The sequence below is a fragment of the Crocuta crocuta genome, unplaced genomic scaffold (genome assembly GCF_008692635.1).
Source record: "Crocuta crocuta isolate KB4526 unplaced genomic scaffold, BGI_CrCroc_1.0 scaffold130, whole genome shotgun sequence".
NCBI classification, from domain to species: Eukaryota; Metazoa; Chordata; class Mammalia; order Carnivora; family Hyaenidae; genus Crocuta; species Crocuta crocuta.
In genome coordinates this window covers 1,811,309-1,839,288 of record NW_027527920.1, presented here as the reverse complement: position 1 = coordinate 1,839,288, position 27,980 = coordinate 1,811,309, and the positions used below count along the sequence as shown (strand labels likewise).

The 27,980-nt window shown below is 37.3% G+C and overlaps 1 protein-coding gene across 1 annotated transcript in view; it reads left to right on the top strand.

The window, feature by feature from the left end:
- Nucleotides 1-27,980, top strand: part of NEO1 (neogenin 1) — a 173,911-nt gene that overhangs the window by 92,020 nt on the left and 53,911 nt on the right. Inside the window, exons 8-11 of the mRNA XM_077749000.1 lie at nt 15,236-15,455; nt 21,969-22,123; nt 25,049-25,197; nt 25,579-25,717. Of these exons, the coding sequence (XP_077605126.1) occupies nt 15,236-15,455; nt 21,969-22,123; nt 25,049-25,197; nt 25,579-25,717 (663 nt within the window). The remainder of the gene's footprint in view (nt 1-15,235; nt 15,456-21,968; nt 22,124-25,048; nt 25,198-25,578; nt 25,718-27,980) is intronic.

Sequence of the window (27,980 nt, the reverse complement as noted above, 5' to 3'; positions counted from 1 at the left end):
AAAAGTTGAGAAATTGTACACTGAGCTTTTATAAGAATCTGGTGCCCCACTCATCAATAGGACAGTTGTTTGTTGTCCTTGCTCTTGAAGTGGTGACACTCTTCAGCCTGGTCATTCCTGCATCCATTCTCAGATTCCTTACCAGGAGCAGAAGTGTAGGAAACACAGAGTAATTTACCTTTTGTTTAGAAATCCAGAGTTTCAGGTTAGGCTTCTTTTGCACTAAACATTGAATACTTCATTAGCCCTAACTAGGAGTCAGCTACGTTGTTAATGGCATAATGGGATTGGAAATGTAGAACCTTATAAGAATTCAAAACTAATAAGAAAGTTTGAAAGCTTATTTTGTGAAATTAGTGTTGAATGCATCTAGCTTTATTTGAAAAATAAGTTGGGTGAAACTTTTACATATTAAAGAAAAATAGTTTAAGATTAATTTGGAAGTTGAATAACACATGTTTACTTATATCTACACAGACATCATCCTGGCCTTTTTTGACTAATAAGGCTATTACTTTTACTTTGTTTTAGAATTTAGAGAGAGCTGCTTGTTTTGGTGTAGTTAAAAATCTTTATTCTCATATAAACTAAGTTCTCTTTAGAAATTCAGCTTCAAAAGTTTTCTTTATGATATCAATTCATATTTTAATATCTCCACAATTACATATTTTTGTTCTCAGATGTTTTCTTAGTTTGTATTTATTTATTCAGTCACTATGGAAACATTTATTGAATTATAGTAGATACTAGTTTCTACAAAGGAAACCAATTTAAGTAAAAATAAATGTTTTCTATAATGACTAGAGCTTAGAAGTGTTTTTTTTTAATACAGTGTTTTTTTTATTGCAGTGGTACATTGAAAGAGTATTTTTAAATTATTGTAATATCTTTTTAAACAGCTTTTTTTTTTTTTAAATTAGAGATTGCATGCAGACAAGCAGGGAAGAGGGCAGAGGGAGACAGAGAGAGAATCTTAAGCAGACCGTGGTCAGCATAGAGCCCAATATGGGACTCAGTCTAGCAACCCTGAGATCATGACCTGAACCTAAATCAAGAGTCAGATGCTCAACCAACTGAGCCACAACCTAGGCCCCTCTCTAATTATCATAGTATCTTGAAAATACTTGGAATTTACATTTCTAGCCATGACAGAATAACTAGTACTGGACTAGCTGTCAGGATATAAACAATTAGAAAATTGGGCAAAATATATGTAATAAGTATTTTTAGACATTTGAAAGCATGCAAGACCATAATCCCTAAGAGGAGGAAAATAAATGAGATGAGCCCCATAGTCACCCCAAGCTTTTTGCCTGGAAGCATTTTCCAAACTGCAGTACAGGATTGAGAGAAGGAGGCAGACAGCTTAGCAGTCTCAATGAGCTAAGGAGACAGAGATCAGAGTTTAGAGTGAGAATGCTAATTGGAATTTGTGGAGCAGCACAGTGGAGAGAAATGAGATGTGCAGAGAAGCTCAAGAAAGCTGTATAGGGTTTCCCTTGAGTCTTTTACTGATGAATACTAAGCTGCACATCCACAGAGCAGGATTCTACAAGTTTAGAAAAGAACATCTACTAAGGAAAGAACAGGGGCTGGAAAATTCTTGGCGCATACACATGGCTGAGAAATGTTTATATTCTATCCAGTCAGAGTAGAGAGAACTTATTGAACTTCCCAGGTCTTCAGTGGAAACTACAGAAAAGCTGTATTTTGAGAGTAGAGCTAATATACTCTAGATACAAGGCTACTGTAGAACCATCAGGAACAGTTTAAAACAAATCTTGAAAGGAACATGTTGATCTGTGAGGTATCTGCCAGCCAGAAAAAGTTCAACACTCTACTAAGGAAGACAACGAAATCCAAACAACCAACAGGTTGGCATACATAATGTGTAACATATAATCACAATTAATTGAGAGGCAAAGAAGGAAAAGAGAGGAAGGGAGGAGAGAAAATAGAGTATAGGGAAAGGAGAAAGAAAAGGAAAGGAAAAGGTTAACAACCTAGGGAAAAAATTCAGTAGAAAACAAGCTCAGAAATGGCATTAGCACATAAGAAATGTAAAGTAGCTATTATGAGTATGTTCAAGGATATAAAGGAAAACATGAACACACTCAGGGAACAAATGGTGGCTCAGTAAAGAAATGGAAACATAATAAAGAACTAAATGGAAATTTGAATACAGAAAAACACAGTATCACAAGGAACACTTAGAAGAGCAGAAGCTTGCCAGAAAAAAAACTTTAAGGAAAATCACTGATGCTAACAAGTACACATTTCTCTTTTGAACTATCTTGTTGAACTGTGCCTAAAGGTTCACATAAGTTAATACTAATATAATCACTATTAACATAGATCTACATTTTGGAACATTCTTATGTAGCCCTGTACAGGCAGCATAAAATTAATTTTAAACAATTACATAAGTGCTGTATAGGATAGCAAAAAAAACTTATTACATGTGATATTGTATGGCCTTTAGGTTATTGGTAGCTTAGTAGGTCTCAATATGATATAAATGCCAAGAATCTATTTTAACTTTTGAATACAATGATAAATATATAGTATTCTTATTTATGTTTTGGCCACTTTTTTTCAAGAGTTTATAGAAAGTGTTTGAAACCATATTTTAAAGGGAATAGAAGAAAGAACTGACAAATTTTAATCAAAAGAAGATGACTACCCTCAAATACTTTAAAGTAGTCTTTGGCAGTTCATTCATATTTAAGAGTATGGCATTAAAAAATATTGAAAGCTCTATTTATATGAGAGGGGTTTTTAAAACACTTCAAAGTAATTTTAGAATTGCAGAAGTGTTAGAGTGCAGAGAGCTCTCATAGTATATTCTCCACCCAACTTCATCTAGTGTTAACATCTTAAATAACCATTATACAGTAAACAAAACTAACGAATTGACATCCGTTAACTGTTAACTACAACCTTTATTCTGATTTTACCAGTTTTTTCATTAATGCCCTTTTATCTGTTCTAGGATCCAGTTTGGGATCCCACATTGCATTTATCATATTATGCATATCATCATATGCATCAGATTATTGTCATATCTCCTTAGTCTCTTTAGTCTGTGACTATACTTCTATCTTTCATGCCATTGACTCTTTTGACTCTTTAGCAAAGTATGGATCAGATATTTTGTATATTGCTCTCAATTTTCATTTGCCTGGAATCTTCTCATGATTACATTAGGTTAATGAAGTACATCAAGGTTATGATTTTTTTTTTTGACAAATACTACAGAACTGCTGTGCCACTGTCAACATATCCGTATCAGGGTTATATTATACCAACATGTCTTGTTATTTGGTAATGTCAGCTTGATCATGTGGTTAAGGTGGTGTTGGTTAGATTTCTCCATTGTAAAGTTATTTTTCTTTTTGTAATAGGTATTTCACTAGATATACCTTGAGGCTCTGTAGACATCCTGTTTTCCCTTAAACTTTTGAGATGAAGTCTTTTAACTGCTAGGCTTTGTTATAGAACAATTGGGTAGTCTTTTTTTTTTTTTTTTTTTTTAAAGGAGACTCCACACTCAGTGCAGAGCCCAGTGCAGGGCTTGAACTCACAACCCTGAGATCAAGAGTTGGATGCCACTGAGCCACGCAAGTGCTCCAAGTCATTCTTTTTTGTTATTCTTGCTAGGACTTTACCAGATAGCAATATTCGTAAGTCTTCTCTGCTGCCCAGCTTATCCAGAGAGGAATGCTTCACTCTCCTGCTTAGTGATAGGAAGCCTGGTTGCCAGCCTTCTGGAACCTGCTAAGGAGAGTGCCAGGGAGTTTCATATTTTAGTATGTGATCTTAATCCCCTTGTCACCCCTGAGCCCAGAACCTCTGATTTTGTTTCTCCTGAGTATAAACCTCTTGTCTCCATGGGTGACGTGAAGGTTGAATTGCTCCTGATTCCTTTGTGCCTATCCATCATCCCTGTCTCCTGAAGTGCTGTCAGTTCCTCAAGGCCAGTTTGAGCCTCATCAGTCTGTCCCTCTAGGAGTGTTGGTTCAACTCTGCTCTGTTAATTAATCTGTCCACTTTCTCTTTGCATATGTTTTGGGTGGGATTACAGATATCTCTTAATTTTGTTCAGAATAGAGTTTGTTGTGTTCGTATTTCTTGTCCTGTTTGTTGTTTGAAGGTATTTATAAAGTGGTGGGCCCACAAGTATATTTGGCCCTCTGTCCTAAAACTGAGGCCAAAATATTTTTTCAGATTATTTGGCATCACCTCTGAAGCATTCAAATACACAAGCCTTTGGCTCCGCATTTAACTTCTAAGAATCCACTTACGGAAGTATTTACACATGCACACAAAGATACATGGATAGGAAAGTTTTCAAAAACATATCCCAAATAAATAAATAATGGAATAAATCTAAATGTAAGTAATAATAAGGAATGATTGAATTAATTGTGATATGTTTGTATTATAGAATAGTGGGCAGCAATTGGGAATAATGAGGTTTGTTTTTACATACTGACGTGGGAAGCTCTTAAAGACATATTACCCCATACAGCAGTTTGCAGAACAGCCTTTTTGGTAGCATTTTATTCTCATATTTATGTGTACATACGAGAGTATAATTGAAGAGGAAAATATTGGAAGAATATGAACCAAACCATTAAGAGTGGTATTTTGGTGATGATGAAAAGTGGAACTTTAATCTTTTGGCTTTGTATACTTCTGTATTGTATAAATTACTTTTATGACAAGCTTATTACATTTTGATTTTTAAATAAAAATATGAAATAGACCACCTAAAGAAGTAGTTGAGCAATGACTGGATTTCAGACCAGCTCTTTGAAAGAACTGTCTGCTAGACACTATCTCAGGTATTATTAAAGATTGCCCAAACTGGATTACGATTTGAGGAAAAGAGATTTCACAATCACATAAGAATGGGAAGGTCTAGGTTAACACACCATATTCTTCTATAGAATTTCTGGGAGTCTTTCACATACTAAAAAGCATGACAAATCTACAGTCTCACAGATATGATTGTTCTCCTCTTTTATGTTATATTTGTTAACATTTCCCAAAAGAAATGCTTTGTAGAACTGTACTTTTGTTGACATTGCTGTTACGATGAGGGCAATAAGCACCATGTTAATCTGGCTCAGTTTTGAACAATGAATTTTGAATAATGCTGCTATGAACATTCCTGGGAAATACCAATTTAGTAAATTCCTTTATGCAAGGAAATGAAGGGCTTGTAAGATAGAAATTTTTCCCAAGATACCTTCAAAACCTTCTGAACTCCTTCAAAAGGTAAGAAAGAAAGATTATGAAAAAGGAACAAAATTTGGGTTTCAAAAGAAAACTTAAATGTGCCTATTCACAGCTCACTTGGCTGGTATGAATGGGTGTCAAATTAGGATAATTGGTTCCACTTAACTGAGGGCAACATGCCCAGCACAGAATTTAATGATCTCTACCTAGAAACTGTTTTCAGTGCATAGATGTATTGGTTAAGCTCATAATTATAAACTACTAAAAGTGACACATCATCAATCACAAATCTAATGTATCATTAAAACTGGATCCAGCAACCACAGCATAGCTGGATTTTGAAAATGATTTCTCAGAAAAATGAAAATATATCTGATGTTTTCCTCAAGTAGCATAGTACATCAGGAGGAATATAGTCCTTCAGGGTCTCGAACAGAGCACTTTAATTAGTTCCACTTCAGAGCCTATGGAGGTCGTTAGGTGTCAGTGAAAGTGTCAGTTTGAAGCTGCTGCCAGGAGTTTGAGCAGCAGGTCCAAGCTAACAGCTTTTTTGATGGTCAGATTTTGAAAGTTTGGTACCTTTTCTCAAATGTATTTCCTACTTGCCTTTGACTTGCATCAGATTTACATGGTGTTTATTGCTCTAAATATAGTCGCAGTGTGAACATAGGTGCAGAAGCTGAACAGCCCGTTCTTGTGCAGTAAGCCTAGAGCACGGCATGTAAGACCTTGATCCCTGTACTGAGGCATTTGGACTTCATTCTGTGGCTAATTTGGGGGAGTAATGTGACGATATCTTTTATTTTCAGGAGTGAACTTTGGTGGCAGAAAGGAAAGGAAGCAGCATAACTCTTAATAGAGTCAGACTTCTTTTTTTAAAGAAAGATTTCTCTTATGCTTTGGGACCCTTGATGACTAATTGGCATTTGTAAAATCTTTGAGTAACTTCTGAACACTTTATTTTTTCATGAAGACTTCAGATAGGTTGGTGTTAAGCTCTGATGTTTTGAGCAACAGAAATGCCCTAGGATTCCGTCCCCATTACTATTGTAACTCTCTATTTTAACTATATACTAGAAAAAAGTATGTTTAATAGTTCCAAGTGGCCAGGTTAAGCCATTTCATTCTTTTTAGAGATTTTATTGTAGTATGTATGATTAACATACAATAAAATTCATGCATTGTAAGTGTACACTCTAGTAGTTTTCTGTGAATTTATAGAGCTGTGTAATCATCATCACAGTATCGTTACAGAACATTTCCATCCCCCCGAATCACTTAACATCTGTTTGCAGTCAATACTTACTCTTGTCCCCAGCTACAGATAATCAGTTTTTTGCTTTCTATTGCTATAAAAGTGTCTTTTGTAGTTATTTTACATAGAAATGGAATCATGTAATATGTAGTCTTTTACAACTGTTTTTTTTTTTCATTTAGGGTATTATTTTTGAAATCATCCACATTGTGGCCTATATCAGTATTTTGTATCTTTTTATTGCTGAATAAGATCTTTTATAGAGATGAACCTCATTGTGTTTACCTATGTACCAGTGGATGGAAACTTGGATTGTTTCTAGTTTTCGAGTATTCTGAATAATGATACTATGGACATTCATGTATAAATCTTTGTGGGGACATTTGTTTTCATTTCTCTTAGGTAGGCTCTAAGAGTAGAATTTCTGGGACATATGCTAAGTCTATGTTTAACTTTTTAAGAAACTACCAGTAAAACTCTTTATAGATGACATCATCTTGTATATAGAAAATCATAAGAAATGCACAGACTATTAGAACTAATAAATGAGTTCAGCAAGGGTCAGTATCTATACACAAAAGTAATTTGTATTTCTGTATACTTGGAAGTGAATGATATGAGATTAAAATTAAAACAATTTCATTTCAAGAAGAATAAAATAGTAAATTAACGAAGTATAAAATTATGCTCTGAAAACTATAGAGCATTTTTGAAAGAAATTAAGGATATAAATAATAAATGGTGACAGTTCATATTCATCAGTTGGAAGACAATGCATTCCCGGCAATTACAGGTAAGGATTCCACTTCTTCATGCCTTCACCAGCACTTGTGTTGTACAATACCTAGTTACCCTTTTTCTAGTCAGTTACCCTACATTCTAGTGAGTGTGTCATTGTGTTTTAACGTACATTTCCCTAATGACTAATGATTCTTGAACATTTTCATGTGTTTATTAGCAGTTCTTATGGGTTTTTTTGGTGAAATGTCGAAGTCTTTTGCCCATTGTTATTGATTTATAGGAGTTCATTTTATATTCTTGTCCTTGATACATATTCTGACTTACATGTTCAAGTTCTGTATCAGATGTATGATTTGGATATAATTCCTGCTGGTCTGTGGCTTAGCTTGTCATTTACTTAGTTGTGTTTTTCTTAAAATGAAGACTTTTTTATTTTTACTGGAATGCAATATATCCGTTTTTTTCTTGTATGTCTTGTGCTTTGTGTTGTCATGTCTAAGAACACATTTCTAACCCAAGACACAAAGACTTCCTCCTATATTTTCTTCCACAAGTTTTCATTCTTCCATTAAGTCTGTGAGGCCTTTTGATAAATTTTTGTATGTGGCATTAAGTAAGGATCTAAGTTCATTGCTTTGCATATGGATACATAGTTGTACTAGCACCAGTTGTTGAAAAGACTGTTCTTCCCACATTAAAATTTCTTGACACCTTAGCCAAAAATCAATGGACCACAAACTTAGGGGTTTATTTATGGACTCTCAGTTCTCTTCCATTGATCTGTATACCTATTCATATGCCAATACCAGACTGTCTTGATTCCTCGAGCTGTATTGTAAGTTTTGAAATGAGGTAATGCAAGTCCTCCAGCCCTCTTTTTCTTTTTCAGAATTGATTTGGCTATTCTAGGCCTTTTGCCTTTCTGTTACATTTTAGGAGCAGCTTGTCATCTTAACATTGTCCTCTAATCCATGGGCATTTATTTATTTAAATTTTTTTTCATTTAGATATTTTTATTTTAGATATTGTTTACTTTCTTTCAGCAATGTGTTGTGGTTTTGAGGGTATAAATCTTACACTTCTTTTGTTAAGTTTATTCCTAAGTATTTTGTTCTTTTTTGATGCTCTCATGAATGGAGTTGTTTTCTTAATTCCATTTTTGTGTTGTTCATTCCTAGTTTATAGAAATAGAGTTGGTTTTTGTATATTGACTTTGTATTCTGTGACCTTACTAAACTAATTAATTTTAGTAGGGTTTTTTGTTTTGTTTCGTGTTGTTTTTTGGGAGAGAGAGAGGGCACAAGTGAGCAAGGGCAAGAGAGAGGGAGGGAGGGAGGAGCATTGTTCACCTGAAGGAGGGCTCACGCAAAGCGGAGCTCATCCAAAGCAGGGCTCACCCGAAGCGGGGCTCGAGCTCCCTGGATGTGGGACCCAAACTCACCAACCGTGAGATCGTGACCTGAGCTGAAGTCAGGTGCTTAATGACCAAGCCACCCAGGCACCCTTTACTTAGGTTTTCTCTTTTTCCCACCTTCATGCACTGGCTAGAACTTTCAGTACAATGCTTAATATAAGAAATGAGAGCTGACACCTTTGTCTTGTATTAGAGGAAAAGCATTTACTTTTTAATCATTTAGTATGATTTCACTGTAGATTTTTCAGGATGAGGAACTTCTGCTCTTAGTATGCTGAGTTTTTATCATGAATAGGTAGGTGTTTGATTTTGTCAAATGCTTTTCTGCATTTATTAGGGTAATCATTTATTCTTTTTTGTCTCTTATATGGTGTATTACATTGATTTTTGGATGTTAAACTAGTCCTGAATTCCTCTGATAAATTCTACTTGGCCATAATGTATAATCCTTTTAATATGCTACTAAATAACGGTTTGCTAGTGTTTCATTAAAGGTTATTATATCTGTGATCATGAGGGATATTGATCCTTAGTTTCTTTTCCTTTGGCTTTGATGTTAGAATAATATTGGCCTCCCAGAATGAGCTAGAAGTGTTTCTCTTCTATTTTCTAAAGGAATTACAAAGGATTGGTTTTATTTCTTGTTTTAAATATTTCATAGCATTTACTGACTGTGAAGCCATCTGGGCTTGGACTTGTCTGTGTGGGAAGATTTTTAATTACTAATTAAATGTCTCTGTTTTAGTTCTACCCAGATTTTGTGTTTCTTCATGAGAAGGTTTGGTAATTTTTGTTTTTCTGGGAATTTTTCTGTTTCTTCTGAGTTATCTGATTTATTGACATAAATTTGTTCATAATTTTACCTTATAACTTACCAATCTGTAGGGTTGGTAGTACTGTCCCTGCTTTGATTCTTGATTTAGGCAGTTATGTCTTCTATTAATTTCTTAGTCTTGTGGGGGTTTTTTTCTTTAAAGAACTTGGCTAAAATATAATTCAGTTTAATTTTTCCCAGCTTTATTGAGGTCTGACTGACAAATGGTAATGTATTTAAAGTGTCCAACATGATTATTTGATACATGTATACATTGTAAAAGGATTCCCACAATTAACAAGTTAATTGATACACCCGTCACCTTACATGGTTATTTTGTGTGTATGTGTGAGAGAATGCTTAAGGTCTGCACTCTTCACTAAATAGGAGATTAGGTAATTCATGTGAGGCTTCTCTTCTGATAAAAGTATTTAAATTTCCCTTTAAGCATTGCTTTAACCGCATCCCATAACTTTTAATTTGTTGTGTTTTTATTTTCATTCAGTTAAAAATATTAACTTTTTTGTGTGATTTCTTCTTTGACCCTTGGGTTACTTAGAATTCGGTTGTTTGATTTCCTTATATTTCTTTGAATTCGTGTGTGGGGGGGCTCTATTGTTAGATGTATATGTATTTATAATTGATATATTCAAAGAGATACATAATTGAATGAAAATGGTTGGAGATTTTAATAGTCTATTCTCAAAAACTGATTAAAACAGAAAAAGCCAAGAATAGAGAAGATTTAAACATCCATAGCAACCACTTTGACCTAACTGATACTATAGAATCTTGATACATCAACTACATAAAACATAAAACAAACCTAAAACAATTTCTCAGGAAATTTTAAAAGACTGTAACCATACAAAGCATGTCTCTCACCAGATCAGAATTAAATAAAATCTCCCCAGTAAGCCTGTTTTTTGTCTGGGGCTTGCTCTAGAAGTAGTAAATCCCTCAGAGCTCCTGGGTGACTCACTCGGTTGAGCGTCTGATTTTGGCTCAGGTCATGAATCTCACAGTTCATGAGTTTAAGCCCCACATTGGGCTCTCTGCTGTCAGCGCAGAGCCTGCTTTGGATCCTCTTTACCCCCTCTCTCTGCCTCTCCCCTGCTGTCAAAAATAAGATGAGATGAGATGAGATAAAAGTGGTAAATCCCTCAAGCTCAGGGATCTTCTCCTGTTACAACCTGCTGCAGGTGTAGACATTCGTCCTAGGCCTTTACAGTGCCTTTGTGGCACTTGTGGGGCATGGAGAACTGATGAAAACAACAAGAAGCTCTGACCATTGCCCTTGCCCTGAGCAGTAAAGTTCTTTGTCTCTGATGTGAGACTTGTGTTTTTGCCAGTGCCCATGAAACAGTAATAGGCTGTCTTATTGGCTCCTAAAGTCAGGTAAATCTCAGACCCTGCATAGTTCCTGACAGTTTCCTTTAGTTCTTTGAACATATTTTTAACAGCTCCTCTGAATTCTTTGTTAAATCTGATATCTGAGGCCCCGAGACCTTTTTATTGACTGTATTTTTTATGCTAGCCTCTGAGATTAAGTCACACTTTGTTTCTTTGCATGTATCTCTATTTTTTGTTGGACATTGGATATTTTGGATAGCATATTGTAGCAACTGTGGGTTCTGACTCCTCCCACTCTCCCTCCCCCCTGCCCCCCCAAGCTGTTCTTGTTTTGTTAGTGTAGCAGCTTGCCTGGACTAAGTCTGCGACATCAATCTTCCCCCCACTGTGTGACCACTGATGTTTCTGCTCAGCTTTAGTTTTTTATTGTTTTGCTTTTTTTTTTTAATCCTGGATTTTTAGGGTAACCCTTGTGTCTGTATATATTAGCGTTTAGCCAAACAGAAGTTGTGCTCAAATATCTCAAGCCAAGTAAGCCTTCCACTCTTAGCTGATGGATCTGTGTGTGGTTTGGGCAGTGCATTCAAAGTTCAGGTCATTTTTTAGTCTGCCCCAGCTGTTGCTCTCTGCGGGGCTCTCTCGCTTCTGCTCTGAGCTCACACACAGGTGCCGCTGGCTGGGCGTATGGGTCTCCTGGACCTCTTCTTGGCCCTGCTGCGCATACGCCTGGCTTTCAGTCTTCTGGGCCATGTGGAGAGCTTCTCAAGCCTTCTTATTGTATTTCACTTCACCAAACTCTCTGTTAAGTCCAGCCCATCTGTCATTGGTGGTTTGCCCCCAAATCGTAATCTCAGGCTAGCAGAAACACTGCCCCTTCCTTTTCACTTTGCCACCAAGATTGCCACTTTAGCTGGGAGTGCTCCACATCAAGTGAGCCTCTGTGACGGCGGCAGCAGGGCCACTGGCTTCTGGGGCCTGCGTACCCTGGTTGAACAACTACTCCGACAGAGCTGGGGAGCTTGGAACAGCCCCAGGCAAGAGTGGCACACACAGACTTACTTTTCTTACCTGAACTATGGTAATTTTCATGAATAAATGCTTCTTGGTTTGTTGTATGCCTTTGGTCAGTTTCCAGTTTTTGACAGTTTTGTCCAGCGTTATAGGTACTTTTGGGGAAGAGCATTTGTTGATGTCCTCAAACCATCACACCAGAAGTCTCAAGTTCCAATCTGTATCATTTTGCCATTGACCCTGGTGTAACTTTATTGTCTGTCTGATTGTCTGTGATCACATAAGATCTCTCCCTTGCCTGGCCAGCTAGAACATGGAACAGCAGCAAGAGAACCAACTTGGGGGAAGTAGGTGTAAGACACTAGGACCAGAGCAGACATGGATTTTTCCCATAATTGATTAGGAATCATTTACAATGATCTGCCATTATTTGCACTTTTATTCTATGTATAACTGGTTAAATAGATTTGCATAGCAAATATTTATATAACATCATTATATTTGTATATACTTTGTATCAGCTAAAAAGATTAAAATATTTATGTGTGTCTGTGATGAGCTTCTAGAAACACTGGTCCCCATTGCACTAACATTCTCCCTGAATCTTTTCCCACTTATTAATTCAATAAATACACAGTTATTGATTATCTAAAGTATACACATGCACAATGAGTGATGCCAAGAGGAAACAGATACAGATTTTGTCCTCAAGGAGCTTAAAGATTACCATGATTCATCGTGAACACGAAAAATATAAGTGGGAAGTACTGGACGCCATTAAAAACTTACAGATGTGTGCCCTAGAAGTTGTGTGTGCTAATTGAAGTTTCCATGTCTATCCAGTTCTTAGTTATCACCCATTACTAGTGGCACCTGGTCCCTCCTGCTTACATTCCTCTCCTGGTTTCCTTTATACTTAGATTTTTCTGTCACCCACTCAAGCTAATTGCAGTGATGCACCCAGTGCTTCCACATACACTTTTCTTATTGATGATATTCATGTGGGTCACATCAGCCTGGAACATGGGTGGGGAGCATTTCCAGTTATAAACAAGGAAACTGAGATCAGAGAGACTGTGTGACTTGCCCAACTTCATATTATTAGGAAGTGGCAGAGTCAAGTTTTGAACTTAAGATCTTTGTACTTGAAATCCTGAGCTTTTTCCGGTGTGCTATACCGCCTCTCACATTACAGATTTCCTCTCCTCTCCATCTAGCAGATAGTTGGGAAAAGTTTAGCTTAGTGGGTTGGGTTAGACTTGGAAGCAGCTTTTACTTACTGTGTTTCTGAATAGGCAAAGAAATTAGGCAACAAAGCAAGACTGTATTCAGGCTACTCTTTGAACCATTTCCATCTAAAGGTTTTTAGTGACTTAATTTTACAATAGTCAGATATTCATATTTCCAGTTGCTTCTTACGCATTTCGCTGGCACATGTTGGATCATTAGTTTGGACACAGCATGTTCAGAACCAGATTTGCCATCTCTCCCTCAGTCTCTAGTCTCTCTTAATGTTGCCATTCTCCATGAATGACACCCCCAACCACCCATTCTCCCAAGCCAGAAACCCAAGAGTCCTTGACTCCTTTCTAACCTTCACCCCAACATCAAGTCCTGTCTCAGGACCTCAAAGGATTGTTGGGTAAACTGGCATGACACATGAAAAAGAACTCTAAAAGCTGTGTAGGAGAGGTATTTCTTTTCTCTGAGGCAGCACATCTATTCAGGCATCAAGGAAAAGAATGAGGCCTTAGAGGCCATTCAGCTGTAACTTTCTTACAATATTGACACTTGTGTCAGTGAAATGTGGACTTAAATCTTCTGTGACTGACTGTGACTTCATGGTCTTATATTCTGACAGCACTCTGTTCTCTCCAAAGTACTTTCTCGGAAGGGAAAAGAGAGTAAGTGACGTGCACAAGATGACACAATTAATAAGAGGCACAGCAAGAGTAAAGCTCCTATTGGCTAAATGCAGAGGCCTCTTAAACTAGAAATCAGAGCTGATTTTTTTACATTCCATCACTTACCGTCTGTGACTTAGAATGAGTGGTTTAGCCTTTTTAACTGTCAGTCTTTACATACAAGGTAGAAATAATTTTTTTCTTAGAGTTGTAAGGTTTCAGCGAGTCCATATAAAGAGCCAGAGTGCCATGTAGAAATGGTAGCTGTTAGATGACTTTTGCCCCTGCCCCATCTAAAGAACGACTTTAGGTTGGTCTTCCTCTGTACTTTCCCTTAGAGAACTCATTCTAACTGGCGTATTTATTTAACTGCCTCACTTTAGATTCTCTTGCAGTTCACAGACCTTTCCTGAAGATTGTTGACCTACCATTTCATGAAAACCAGCTTCCAGAATTTTCTTGTTTTCCTCTCTGCCTCTCTTCTCCTAATTTTCCCATTAAGGTTTTGACAGAATTCTGATGAACTCATTTAGTTAAGAGTTGTGAACTTACCCTTATACTTTCTGGCCCCAAGATGAAGGAGATTTTAGGTTCACTATTAGAAAAATCAGAAGTGTCCAGCAAGAGAATGGACTGCTTCAGCAAGTAATAAACTTGCCCATGACTACAAATACACAAACAGAGGCTCTTGACAAGCAAAGCTTTGACTTGCTTTTGCATCATCTACCCCACCCAGTTCCTGAGGTCTGCAAGCCATGGTAATATATATTGCAGAGAGGACTGTAACAAACAGATGAGCTACCTAAGTGTTGTATTTTTATGGTTTTGGAATTTTTGATTCATGTCTTTGTACTGTTATAGTTAAGTGAATTGATAAAGATAGCAAATGAAATATTAGTGAAGTGAGGAAGGCTCTCAGACTTCCCTGGGATTACAGAGAGCAGAGTTTAATATTAGCCTGAAGTTAAAGATGTGGCTCTTGAAAGTCCTGCAGAGCTGAAGACCCACTGCTCTGCTGGAAGGCCCACGGTAACCTGGGCCTCGGCTCCTCCATGCTACACATGTTATTCCGTATTTGACAACGCAGCTAAAAAAATACTGAGATTTTATCAATAGATGAGACTTTCATGTGAAAAGTTTGACAGATGTTGCATGCTGCCTTCAGGATTAAAGAAAATTACTTGGTTACAGCTATGTCCTTCTGTGAGATGTTTTATTCTCAGCTGTCACCCTCCCTGTCCCTTGCCCACAACCATTATAGTGACCAAAAAGTCTGCTTGCTCTACAGTGATGTGTCTTGAATAGTGCCCATTAGTTTTCAATAGTACCCCTGGCCTGCATGTTAGCCTTCAGTTTAATGGCCTTTTTTATGTTCATTCATTTTATTTTATTTCCCATCGTGGTTTTGTTTATTTCTTTTTTGTTTTTTGTTTTTCTGTTCTCTTTTTAAAACCGTCGTGGTTTGCCCTTCATATTCCCCAATGTTTGCACATGACAAGATGTTGCCATCCCAACATTACCTCCCACTTCACTGACCAGTGCCACTACTGACCATCTAGCACCAGCCACAACGGGACCACTGCCTTCAGCTCCTCGGGATGTCGTGGCCTCCCTGGTCTCTACCCGCTTCATCAAACTGACATGGCGGACACCTGCATCAGATCCTCACGGGGACAACCTTACCTATTCTGTCTTCTACACCAAGGAGGGGATTGTTAGGTAAGTGTCTGTATGTCTGGAGCCAGTTGGTTGCATCTTGGTCTGCCTCAGCCCAGCCATACTCACCCTGGCTCTTTGTTGTGTAGAATCTATACCAATTTTCAGTCCAGAAAATATGATCACTGAGGTGCTTATTTCCCAATTTTAGGTCATTAAAATTTATCCCAAACACACTCAAGTCCTGGTATTCTTTCCTGACTCCCTGGAATGACTTGGGGAGAGAGTAGGTAGAGCTTTTTAGGTAGAAGTATTAAAATGTAACAAGGGCTATTCTTTTTTCATAAGATTCAGTCACCACAGCCTATAGGATGTGGCTTACTTAGAACATTCAGATTTAGAAATTAAGGTAGACTTAATTTATAGAAGTAATCATAATTTATAGAAGTAATCATAAACGAATATTTGCCTGCACCCTTATGTGGATGTGGGCTGCTGAGCTCCAGGGGGCCTCCTTGATGACACAAGACTAATTAGTAGCTAATTTTCCTGCATTTTCATTAAATTCCTCTCCATCTCCACCTCTTTTAGGAGCTCACATTGCTTCTCCATTGCATATGAGAGATTTTTCCAGAATCCCCAAGCCACTTTACCCATAGTCCAGCTTTATTTTATCTGGCCAGCCTTACTTGCCTCACCTTCCAGTTTAATTCACTTCCTAATGAAACCAGTCTAATTCCTACCACTATGCTGCCTTTCTTCAAGTGTGTTGTCTTTAGTCACTTCCCCCTTTCCCAGCTGAAATCCATGAATCCTTTGTGGCCCAGATTAAGCCCCATGAAGTCCTCATGCATTTTTCTCCACCTTTTTCACGTAGCCTTTCTCTTATATGCATTTCTGCCACTAACATTGGCACTTAATTATAACACAGGATCTTATGCCACCATAAGTTGTTACTCTTCTATTTTATGTATATTTGTGTTGTTTTCCCAAGCAAATTATAACACCTTTGGGAAGAACCAAGCCACATGCTGTGTATTCTTAGCATTGCCAAGTAGATTTCTTCATTCATATCAAAATAAGAAAGCTAAAATCTCTGGGCTAGGGCCCTCACATATGAAATAAAGCTTGTGTTTCTACCACAGTGCTTACATCTGGTACATATTGTATTTAATAACTAGACTTTCAAGTTCCACAAGTATGGAACCTTAATCATAACCCCTTGACTTAATACTTTAGAGAGAGAGGTCTGAGTGACCTAATTTGAGCCAGATGGAGATACATGGAGCTTTGAGATAGATGGAGCTTCTCCTAGAATGATGTTTATCTGAAGACTGTACCAGATGTTTTGGGCATTACAAAGGTAAAGAAACATGGTTCTAGACACAAAAAAGGCAAGACGTTACTACTGAATGCCATCTGTGTTAAAATGCCTCCAGTGGTCTTTCACATCTCCTTGCTAATTTCATAGTATTTCACAAGAGGTAAAACCACTGAGTAATTCCTCAGAATAACAACTTCTTTCCATTATAGGTCCTTTGCCCTTGCTTTTCCTTCTATCAGATAATTGCGTTTCCCTCACAACTGTTTCTGGCTTCTTACTGGTCATCTTCAGATGACAACCTTCGTAGGCCTTTCATGAATACCCACCCGGCTTACCCCCCTCTGGCCCTGTCACACAGAGGCGTTCTGCAGCTAGCTTGTTTCAGAGCCAGTTGTTAAGTTTTCAGGAAATTTTGCAAACCCATGATGACTTGGTAGCTCAAAACGGGGCATGGCATGAGTACTGACTGAGACAAGTGCTGCAAACCAGAGCTGGTTCTTAAACGTTGACCAGAACACCACTGCTGGCACGTCACCCTGTTTTGTCTTTCTGCTTTTGTTTCCGGAACACGGAACACTCTGAAAGTTTCTCTCTTTATTAACCGATTTCTGGTGTCTGTCCTATCAATAGAATATCCCCAGCATCTGGAACAAGGCCTGGCATATAATAACACTAAATAAATACTTGTCCAGGGAATAGATTCATTTCAGTCAATGGAGAAGTAATAGCTTATTCAAGAAGTCATGTTGGGATAATTGACCCCATTTGCTGGAAAGAATGGAAGTTATACATACCTGTCTTACATTATGACAGTAAATTATAGATAGATGAAGAGATTTTAAAGTTATAAATATATTAGAAGAAAATACAGCCACTGTTTTATCATTTGAGTGTAAAAGGCCTTTTAAAGGAAGACCGGAAATCCAGAAGCCACAACAGGAGAGACTGACAAAGGTTATTATACAACAGTGTAAAATTCTGTGTGATAAAAATCATAAACAAAATCAAACCATCACGTGATAAGCTGGGAGAAAATTGGTAACATTTACAAAAAATAATACTGCTGTCTGATCTATGTAAAGAGCTCTTATAAGTCATACCTAAAAGACAGACACTCCCAAGAGGCAAATGGTACAAGTGGTTGATTAACAGAAGTTAATGGAAAGCCTGTGAAAGTTTAAAAAGGTTTTGCCATCACTTGTAGTCTTGGACATACAATGTAATAATACAAAAAGTGCAACCATTTTTCACTTACGAGGTTGGCAAAAATTTTAAATTGATAATATTGAGGGTTAAGCAAGTTAAGTGCTGGGAAGAAATCCTCTCTAGGCTTTTGGTGGCAATGTAAGAGTAGCCTTCGGAGAAGGTGATTTGGCAGAATTTTCTGTATCTTTTTAATGCATTTACCCATCAATCCAACAATTACACTTCTAGATGTACTGTATGCCTAGGGCACTCATAAAAATGTTTATTGTAGAATTGTTTATAAGAATGAAAAAAGGAATGAAAATAAATGCCCATTCATGGAGAAATGAGCACATAATTAATATGTGCATATCAACATGAAATGTGATACAGGAATTTTTTAATGATGTGTATGTAAATGCTTGATGTGTATACAAATGCTTAGAGCAGTGATTCTCAAATAGGCAGTTTGCAATAGGCAATGTCTGGTGACATTTTCAGTTATTAAAACTGAGATGAGAGGATGCTTACTGATATCCGATGAGAAGTAGCCGCAGATGCTGGTACATGTCCTGCAATGTGCAGGATAGCCCCTTCCAACAAAGAATCATCCTGCCCAGCAGCTCACTAGTGCTGAGGTTGAGAAATGCTGACATGGAAAGATCTGGTAAGTTACGGGTCAGTACGTGCCACAGTTAGGTGTCAGGGAAGGACATGCTTTGAGGAGAGAGAAAAACTGGGACTTTCAGATCTTTTTAACTATATATACTTTTGTTTTTAATGAGAATCTGTCACTTCAATTTAAAATTAAATTGTCAGGCAGGAAGACAAGGCAAGTATATATATAAAGGAAGAAGAGATGCAAGGAGGATCCAATTTAATTTGTCTGTCTGGTGTTTGAAGGATGGGAAAGTAAGAAAGCTGGCTTAACTGGCCCAGAGTTTTGGTAGGAATTAGTAAGAGATTATAATAAAGTGGAAGATTGGAGCCAAATATCATAATGCCAGTAAGAATTTGGACATAATCAGTTAAGAAGGGACCATTTTAGACTCCTGAGCAAGTGTGCACTGTGATTTTATTAAATAGCTTTTCTTAGTAGTTTATGAGCACTACATAGAAGAGGAGAAGAAGAAAAGTCAGCGAGACAAATCAGGTAGTTAATCTAGTCATGTGGTAGGTATGGCCTGGACGAAAGGGAGAGCAGTGATTTGGAGTGGACAGAATAAATCTAGGGAATATTTCAAAGGAAGATTCTTGAAGACCATAATTTTTTGTCATTTCATTTGTGAACGAAGCTTATGATTTCTGAATACAAGCAATGAGGGAGTAGAAAGAAGACTAAGAAGACTAGATCCTGCTTATTTGTTTTATAAACAGAATTTATTTAGCCTTTATAAGCTTAAGTTTTCTCATCTAAAAAATAAGGTTAGTAACTTTTCTTCACAGACTTATAATAAGAATTCAGTGTGAGGATGTATGCCACTACCTGTATTTACAAATCCTACTGCTTCCTGCATTTGAAAAATCAACCACCAGGTGGCATTATGTGTCTTGGTCATGTAATGGTCATGGTGTATTGGGTGCCAGTTTCTTGAGATTTGAAAGGATCCTTTGCATTTTCAACTATGAAACATTTGCCCCCGCCTTTTTTCCCCCAATGCCTTTAGTGTAAATAGGAGTGCTTTTCTGATACTTAACCATTCAATGGAAAAAACAGAGTAAGTTATTCCAAAATTAATAACATTTCAGAGATGGACGAAGCGTTAAGTGTAAGTTGAGACCAGGAGCTGGCAAAGTATGGACCCTGGCCCGAATCAGACTGTTATTCTTATGACCCAGGAGCTAAGAATATTTTTATGTTTTTAAATGGCTACATTTTTTAATAGGATATATAAGTAACTACATAAAATTTTCCATTTTGTCTGTAAATATTTACTTCTGGCTCAGAGGATATTAGTGATTTGCCTACAGTCCCCCAGGAAGCTAGTAGCTTGCCAAAGGTAGAATTGGAGCTCTTAACACCTAGCCCAGCACTGTCTTAATATAAAAGTACTTTTGTCTTTCTCCTTTGATTTTTAGCTAATACATTCTAACCTAAGTTCCATTGTAACCTCACACATTTATGAGAATTGTGCCTTGTAACTCACCCTGGATCTTGTCCTAAAGTCAAAAGTTTTTTTTCTAGAGAGACACATGGTTCTGGGACCTCAAACCAATCTAGTATTATAAGCTCTTGCAGGTACTGGGCATTTATTTCACCTGAAGAAATCATACCTATTACTGATGTTTTTTCAATTGTAATGCTTCTATAGAAATTTATTATAGATTTTTAGTTCTCTTCACTAGTTTATTGTTTTTTTCCCTTTCACATACAAACAAAAATGTATGCACAATATTATTCCTGTACAAGGTTTACATACAGAAGGCAAATTTCCGTTCATGCATTCTGCACACGTTTGTGAGTGCTGCTTCATGTATGAGCATTCTGCTAAGTTCTTATGTAATCTGTTAACATGAATGAGACACTTACTTCAACTTAAAGTAAAATGGTACCTCTCCAACTGTCTTTCTCAAGATAGTTTCAACTTTTTGTACAGTTAAACTTTCTGTTTGAACTTCTGTGTACAGAGTGAGCAGAACATACAGTCTGTGCTCTCACATGGAGCTTTTAGTTTGGTGAAGTGTAATACCAGACAGCCATCATTTGTGATCAGACCAAAGGTCAGAAACTTCAAAGTGTGAGAAATCAACTGATATCCTCTATTTAAATGTTGTGATTTGGAGGTTTAGCAGAAGAGAAGAGTACCTGTAGCCGTCTCAGGTATCTTAGAGCAGTAACTGTTCCCACAATGCTCTTCTCCAGCCGACCTACTGCTCATATAGAGACAGAACCTCTATAAGTATGATGTGGGTACTGTGGTTTGTTTTAAATTAAAATAAGATAGTTTAAAAAACTATAGAAAGCTATTGAAAAACACGAATCTCTGAAATGTAAATATTCACATACAATCAGGCCAGCTGGCATATGGTCCTGTAGAACTAAATTAATTTTAATCACTGATTTCAAGGAAAATTACCAATATTTTAAAGTAAGAATTTTAATTCAATAGATTATGTAGTTTCAAGTAATTTCTTCCACAGAGTAGTTTGGGACCTTTTTTATTACTGTCAGGATAGATACAGAACTTTCCTTACATGATCAGCAATCCATAAAGGCCAGCTATTTGTCTAAAACAGTGAAGGCCTACTTCCACAAGATTTGTTGAAAACGCTTGTGTAATGTAAACTGGCTTTTATTATAGTACATACAGTAAGCTAAGCATAATTATGGACCCAAGTGTGGACACACAGACCCCCAGGATAGGGAAAACAGATAACTGCTTTTTATGTTTTCAGTTCATAGCACTAGACTGCTGGATTCATTTTTCCTGTTTGTCATAAAATTTGTCAAACGTTTCAAATCAGTTTGGAAATCATTCCAAAAGAGTATTTGTTTTAACAAGTAAATTATACAAATCAGTATCGGGATTAACTTATTTTAAAAATTGGATAACTTAGGATTTATTTAAATGTTTAATGTTCCCAACTTTAAAAGTGGTAATCTCTAGTTTTCTTTTTATTGAGTCTTTTATCCAAAATATACACAGAACTCCTTGATATTTTCTTTGAAAATTGGGTCATACCTATAATCAGCTTCTGTTTGTCTCCCTGGAAATCACTCCTTAAAAACTCAGTGATTCCTAAAACCTACAAAATTAATGACCAGCTGTCTCATTTGAAATGCCTTCTCTAAAAGGAAGTTGTGGTTATGACCAACAAAGTCAATCATGTTTAAGCAAAATGTCAGCAAGTTATCAGACACGTGTGACATTGCTCTTTGCCAGTGTCTGTATTCTACTGTGCCCTGTTCCACCCCCAAAGGTTTGCTTTTTTGAGAGTTAATTTGACTTAAATTAAGATTTGGATGTGGTATTATATCTATAGGACTTGCAATGAAAATGAAACTGCACATTCTAGAAATATTCCTAATCGATGCTGTTTCTTTCCAAACCCCTCTTTGTCTAAAGGGAACGTGTTGAGAATACTAGTCACCCAGGAGAAATGCAGGTAACCATTCAAAACCTAATGCCAGCGACTGTGTACATCTTTAGAGTTATGGCTCAAAACAAGCATGGCTCCGGTGAGAGTTCAGCTCCACTCCGAGTAGAAACACAGCCTGAGGGTAAGTCTTCCACCTGTCTGTTGGCCATACCTGTAGGTAAACCTATAGCAAGGTCTATCTTCTGTAGCCTTGCATACTATGGCAGTGCAGAAAGTACCAGTTCCTTGCCATCAAGGACCTTATGAATTAGAGGAGATAAAACTAATTCCCATCAAACAGTAGCAAATGGTGTAAGGGAATATGATTCTGCTGATAAACACTCAAATTTTATTGATCCTGTAAGACCTATCTCATCTTCCCTCTAATCCTTTCTATCTGATATTGTACCTCTGTTACTCTAAGGAAAGTAGGCAGCACAATCTTTTGGTCAAGGAGTTTCATTAGAAAAAAGAGACTAAAGGGGCGCCTGGGTGGCTCAGTCGGTTGGGCATTCAGCTTCAGCTCAGGTCACGATCTCATGGCTCGTGGGTTTGAGCCCTGCGTCGGGCTCTGTGCTGACAGCTAGCTCAGAGCCTGGAGCCTGCTTCAGATTCTGTATCTCCCTCTCTCTCCGACCCTCCCCTGCTCATGCTGTATCTGTCTGTCTCTCAGTAATAAATAAAAAAACATTAAAAAGAAAAAAGAGACTAAATAAGAATGTAGGTGGAAGGGGAACTTGATTCTCTTGAGGGTACTTTAGGGACAGAAAGTGACTATAACATGTTTTGGCAAAAGACAAGTTAGCAGAAAGAGACTTGTACTTCATTTGGAGGTTTTCAGCCTGTGGTGGGGGGAGGTGTAAGTGTTGGAGTCAGCCCTCAAAAATATTTCACATATTTAGCTGAATAAACCTTCTTAAAATTGTTTCCATTTATTATGCCACTGTGCAGGTTAAATGAAAGAATTTCTTAGCGTCTATTAAGGATCATATTTGCTTTTTGTTTATCCAGTGAATATATTGAAAGTGATTTTAAGGGAATTGGGGGACCGTTTTGTTTTCCTTTTCCTTTGATAAGTTAGAGGAAAGTTTTCCGTGGCAGCAGAAGTGTGACAAATCCCGCCTGTCAGGCTGCACCAAATGATGCTCTTAACATTTAAGTGAATAACATGATTCATGACTAAATAAAGAAACAACTGTCAGAATAACCACATTCAGGTTTCTCTACTTCAGCAGCAAAACTGTCAAGCTGTGGTGCTGTTATTTAAGAAAGCCGATTTGTTTTACATTTTGCTAGTTTTTTTTTTTTCGTCTCCTAAAATCTAATGGATTCTGTTACAGAAACACTAGCACCAGAGAAATTGTTTTCAAATATAGAATGTCTACCAAAGTATAGGTGTTGGCAGCCTCCAGAATTTGTGTTTAAATTGGAACTGGAACTTATCAGTCAGATTAATAAAATATAGTAAACAGGTATGAGAGCTATTGTTGCAGGTAGAGCTGGACAGTCACAGGACCAACCATCCCACAGAGGGTGTTGTAATAACCTCCTCGCTGGTCTCCTTGAGTCCAGGTGTTAGAATCAGAAAGCATGCAGCCCCTGGCTCCACTTCTCACTGACTTTCCCAGCATTTAAGAACGATTCTTAATGTCAACTTCATTTGTAAATAGGGATGACAGTAGTATCCCTCTCGTGTGGGTTAGTACAAAGATTAAATAAGACATAACTGAAATACATGTAAAGCATAAAGCACTTTAAGCCAGACTGATTATAAGCATTCAGTAAATGGTAGCCATTTCTTTTTGTTTTTTTGGTTTTTTTTCTTTTATTATTTATTTATTTCTAGGAGAGAGAGAGACAGAGACAGACAGCGTGAGCAGGGGAGGGTCAGAGAGAGAGGGAGACACAGACTGAAACAGGCTCCCGGCTCCGAGCTGGCAGTCAGCACAGAGCCCGACGCGGGGCACGAACCCACGAACCGCGAGATCATGACCTAAGCGAAAGTCGGACGCTTAACCGACTAAGCCACCCAGGCGCCCCAATGGTAGCCATTTTTAAAATCATTATTCTTTTATCTAGTCTTATTCCCGTGCTGTTTTTCTTTCATGCATGTGTTCACATGTCCTTTCTAAATAGAGATCTGATCATGTCATGTCATGTTCCTGCTCATAATTTTTCAGTAATTACCTAACACCTACAAGAGATAATTCAGACTCCACAGCGGCACATTAGAGGCTCTTTGGCTCATGTCCTCCTTTTCAGCATTCTCCCTCCCACATTTATACAGTATTCAGCCTGAACCACATTACACTGTCTTCTCACGTATCATCCCCATTGACTGGAATAATTTTCCCCTTGGTGTCTGAGAAAGCTGTTCCTTCTTGCTTCCCAGAAGTCTTCCCCAGTTCTTCCCTTGCCTACCTACCCCCTCCCAAAGCAAGGTTGTTTTTGTTACAATCATTATGAGATCTGTTAGCACTTGTGACATTAGTTGCAAAATTTATATGTCTGACTTCCCTCTAGACTGGGAATTCTTTGTGGGCAGGGACCCTGTCCATCATCATTTCCCCAGTACCTGGCAAAAAAAGGCTCTCTCTCTTTTTTTTTAAATTAAGTTTTTTACTTTAATCCCAGTATAACTAACATACACCGTTACATTAGTTTCAGGTAAAAAATACAGTGATTCAGCACTTCAGTATATTACTCAGTGCTCATCATGATAAGTGTGCCCTTCATCTCTTGAAGGCTCTCTTTTTGTGATGGCTGCTTTATGTGCTGCAGTCCTGCTGAAAAATTGAGATTTTATACACCAGAAGAAAAATTCTGCGATATTTATTTTTTTCACTGAATACATTTGAGATACTTCACAGATCATTTTTGGTTAAAATTTGAGTCATAAATATTGGAATACATTTATTTATTATCCTAAAGCCACTTGCATTAAATTGTTTTCTGTTTTTATTGTTTTTAAAAACATGGCCAGTGTATGACATTACTGCTGAGAATGATTATTGAGGATTGTAGTAAATTTCATTCACATCTCGCTGTCTCAAAATTTTCCTTCTAGTTCAGCTCCCTGGCCCAGCACCTAACATCAGAGCACATGCAGCTTCACCTACATCCATCACTGTCACCTGGGAAACACCGCTGTCTGGCAATGGGGAAATTCAGAATTACAAATTGTACTACATGGAAAAAGGGACTGATAAAGAACAGGTATAAGATTAAGCCATTCTTCAATCCACTGATTGGAATAGTAGAGTTGAAATATATTTCCGAAATTCAATTCTTGCTTGCCTAGAAATCTCAGAATAAAAAAGATGTATATAGGAAATGAAAAATCAGCAGACTCTTAGTTCTGTGTACCAAGTTTTATTCTGTACTTTTTATCAGCAAGGGTCACTAAATATCAAGCAGTATTTCTCAGTAAATTGCCAGTGTTTATGATTAATCCACTTTGAAATAGCATTCTGTAAAGAGAAAAATCTGCATTGTATCAAATATAGAATTTGTATTTGATTAATTATTAAGTTAATTCTTCACAGCCTGTCTTTTGGCTTGAGTTGTGTACATGTAAATTGTTTTATTTTATTCAAGGATGTTGACGTTTCAAGTCATTCCCATACTGTTAATGGGTTGAAAAAATACACAGAGTATAGCTTCCGAGTGGTGGCTTACAACAAACATGGTCCTGGAGTCTCCACGCAAGATGTTGCTGTTCGAACGTTGTCAGATGGTGAGTCTTCTTCCTCTAGAACACATGCCATGCTTGGGGGCCCTGGTGGCCTCAGAGCAAGGTCATGGGCTTTGATGTCAAGAAGATTCAGTTCAAATCCAGTTCTAGCCCTTTTCTGAACTTCAGTCACTTAATATTTCTAAGCATGCTTCCTTACATGTAAAATGTAGATAATACCAACTTCATTAGGTTGCTGTAAACATTTACTGAGAGAGTATAGAACATGTAGTGCCTGGTACTAAATAGTTATGTTTTTATTTTTAGTAGGGGCTTTTGTGTAGGTAAATGGCGTTGCTTGTTCATAACATAGACCATTCCAGATCTGGAAAGCTGGCTTTCCTTGACTTAGCAATCATATTTGTATTCTGAACAACTCTTTTTAATTCCTGAGTATTTTGTGATAGTTTCATTTCTGTCTGCATTTGGAAGGTAAATTATATTCCTATAACCATGACCTAAAGCAATATTTTTGAAACTACAGCTTGCCCAAGGGATTGAGTAGGTTAAGACCAGCACTTTTTTAAAAAATATTTTTATAAGAGAACAAGATAACCATGTTTTTTTGCAATTAATAAGTATATGTATTGTTTTCTGAAAGTCAGCAATATTTTTAAGAAATTCAGGCCAGGTTGTTTGTTTGTTTGTTTATAGAATTTTCCTTAGTTTGGATATGTCTAACAGGAAAATTTTACAAAGCAAAAAACCCCAACTGGCCTGAATTCTTAAAAAATAGGAGTCTCATGAAAGAAAAGGTGAGGGAGACAATAAAAAAAAAGTAAAGAGACTATACAGAAAAAACAAGGGGGAGTGTCATGTGGCGCCTGGGTGGCCCAGTCAGTTAAGTGTCTAACTTCAGCTCAAATCATGATCTCGCAGTCCATGGATTCGGGCCCCACGTCAGGCTCTGTGCTGACAGCTTAGAGCCTGGAGCCTGCTGTGTCTCTCCCTCTCTCTCTGCCCCTCCCCTGCTCACACTCTGTCTCTCTCAAAAATAAACATTAAAAAAATAGTTATAAAGAACAGTATTGGCACAATTACTTAATGTTAGATATTAGGCAATTTTAAATATTAGATATGTTACATAATTTTTTAATTTATTTTTTAATATTTTTAAAAATTTTAATTTCAGTATAGTTAACATACAGTGTTCTATTAGTTTCAGGTGTACAATATATGATTTGGTAATTCCATATACATTGCTCAGCATTAATCATGATAAGTATACCCTAATCTCCTTCACCTATTTCACCCATTCCCATACCCAACTTTCCTCTGGTAACCAGGAGTTGTTCTCTGTAATTAAAAGTCGGTTTTTTGTTGTTATTGTTTTGGCAGGGGGGTTGGTTTTTCTCTTTTTGTCTTTGTCCATTTGTTTGGTTTCTTAAGTTCCACATATGAATGAAATACTATGGTATTTGTCTTTCTCTGACTGACTGACTTCACTTAGCATTATACACTCTAGCTCCATCCATGTTGTTACAGATGGCAAGACTTCAGCCTTTTTCATGGCTAAGCAATACTCCATTGCGTGGGTGGGTATATATACTGCATCTTTATTCATTCATCTGTATATGAACTTGGAATGCTTCCATTGTTTTGCTGTTGCCAATAATGCTGCAGTAAACATAGGGGTTCATATATCTTTTTGAATTAGTGTTTTTGTATTCTGTGGGTAAATATCTGGTAGTGAAATTACTGGATTACATGGTAATTCTATTTTTAACTTCTTGAGGACCTGGATACTGTTTTCCAGAGTGGCTACACCAGTTTGCATTTCCACCGGCAGTGCAAGAGAGTTCCTTTTCTCCACATCCTTACCTACACTTGTTGTTTCTTGTGGTTTTGATTTCAGCCATAATGACAGGTGTGAGGTGATATCTCATTGTGGTTTTGATTTGCATTTCCCTGATGATGAGAGATGTTGAGCATCTTATCATATGTCTGTTGGCCATCTGTGTGTCTTTTTTGGAGAAATGTCTGTTCATTTCTTTTGCCCGTTTTTTGATTGGGTTAATTGGGTTTAGGTGTTGAATTTTATAAATTCTTTATATATTTTAAATACTTTAAAATATACTTGGGGCGCCTGGGTGGCTTAGTCGGTTAAGCGTCCCGACTTTCGCTTAGGTCATGATCTCGCGGTTTGTGGGTTCGAGCCCCGCGTCGGGCTCTGTGCTGACTGCCAGCTCAGAGCCTGGAGCCTGTTTCAGAGTCTGTGTCTCCCTCTCTCTCTGACCCTCCCCTGCTCACGCTGTCTCTCTCTCTC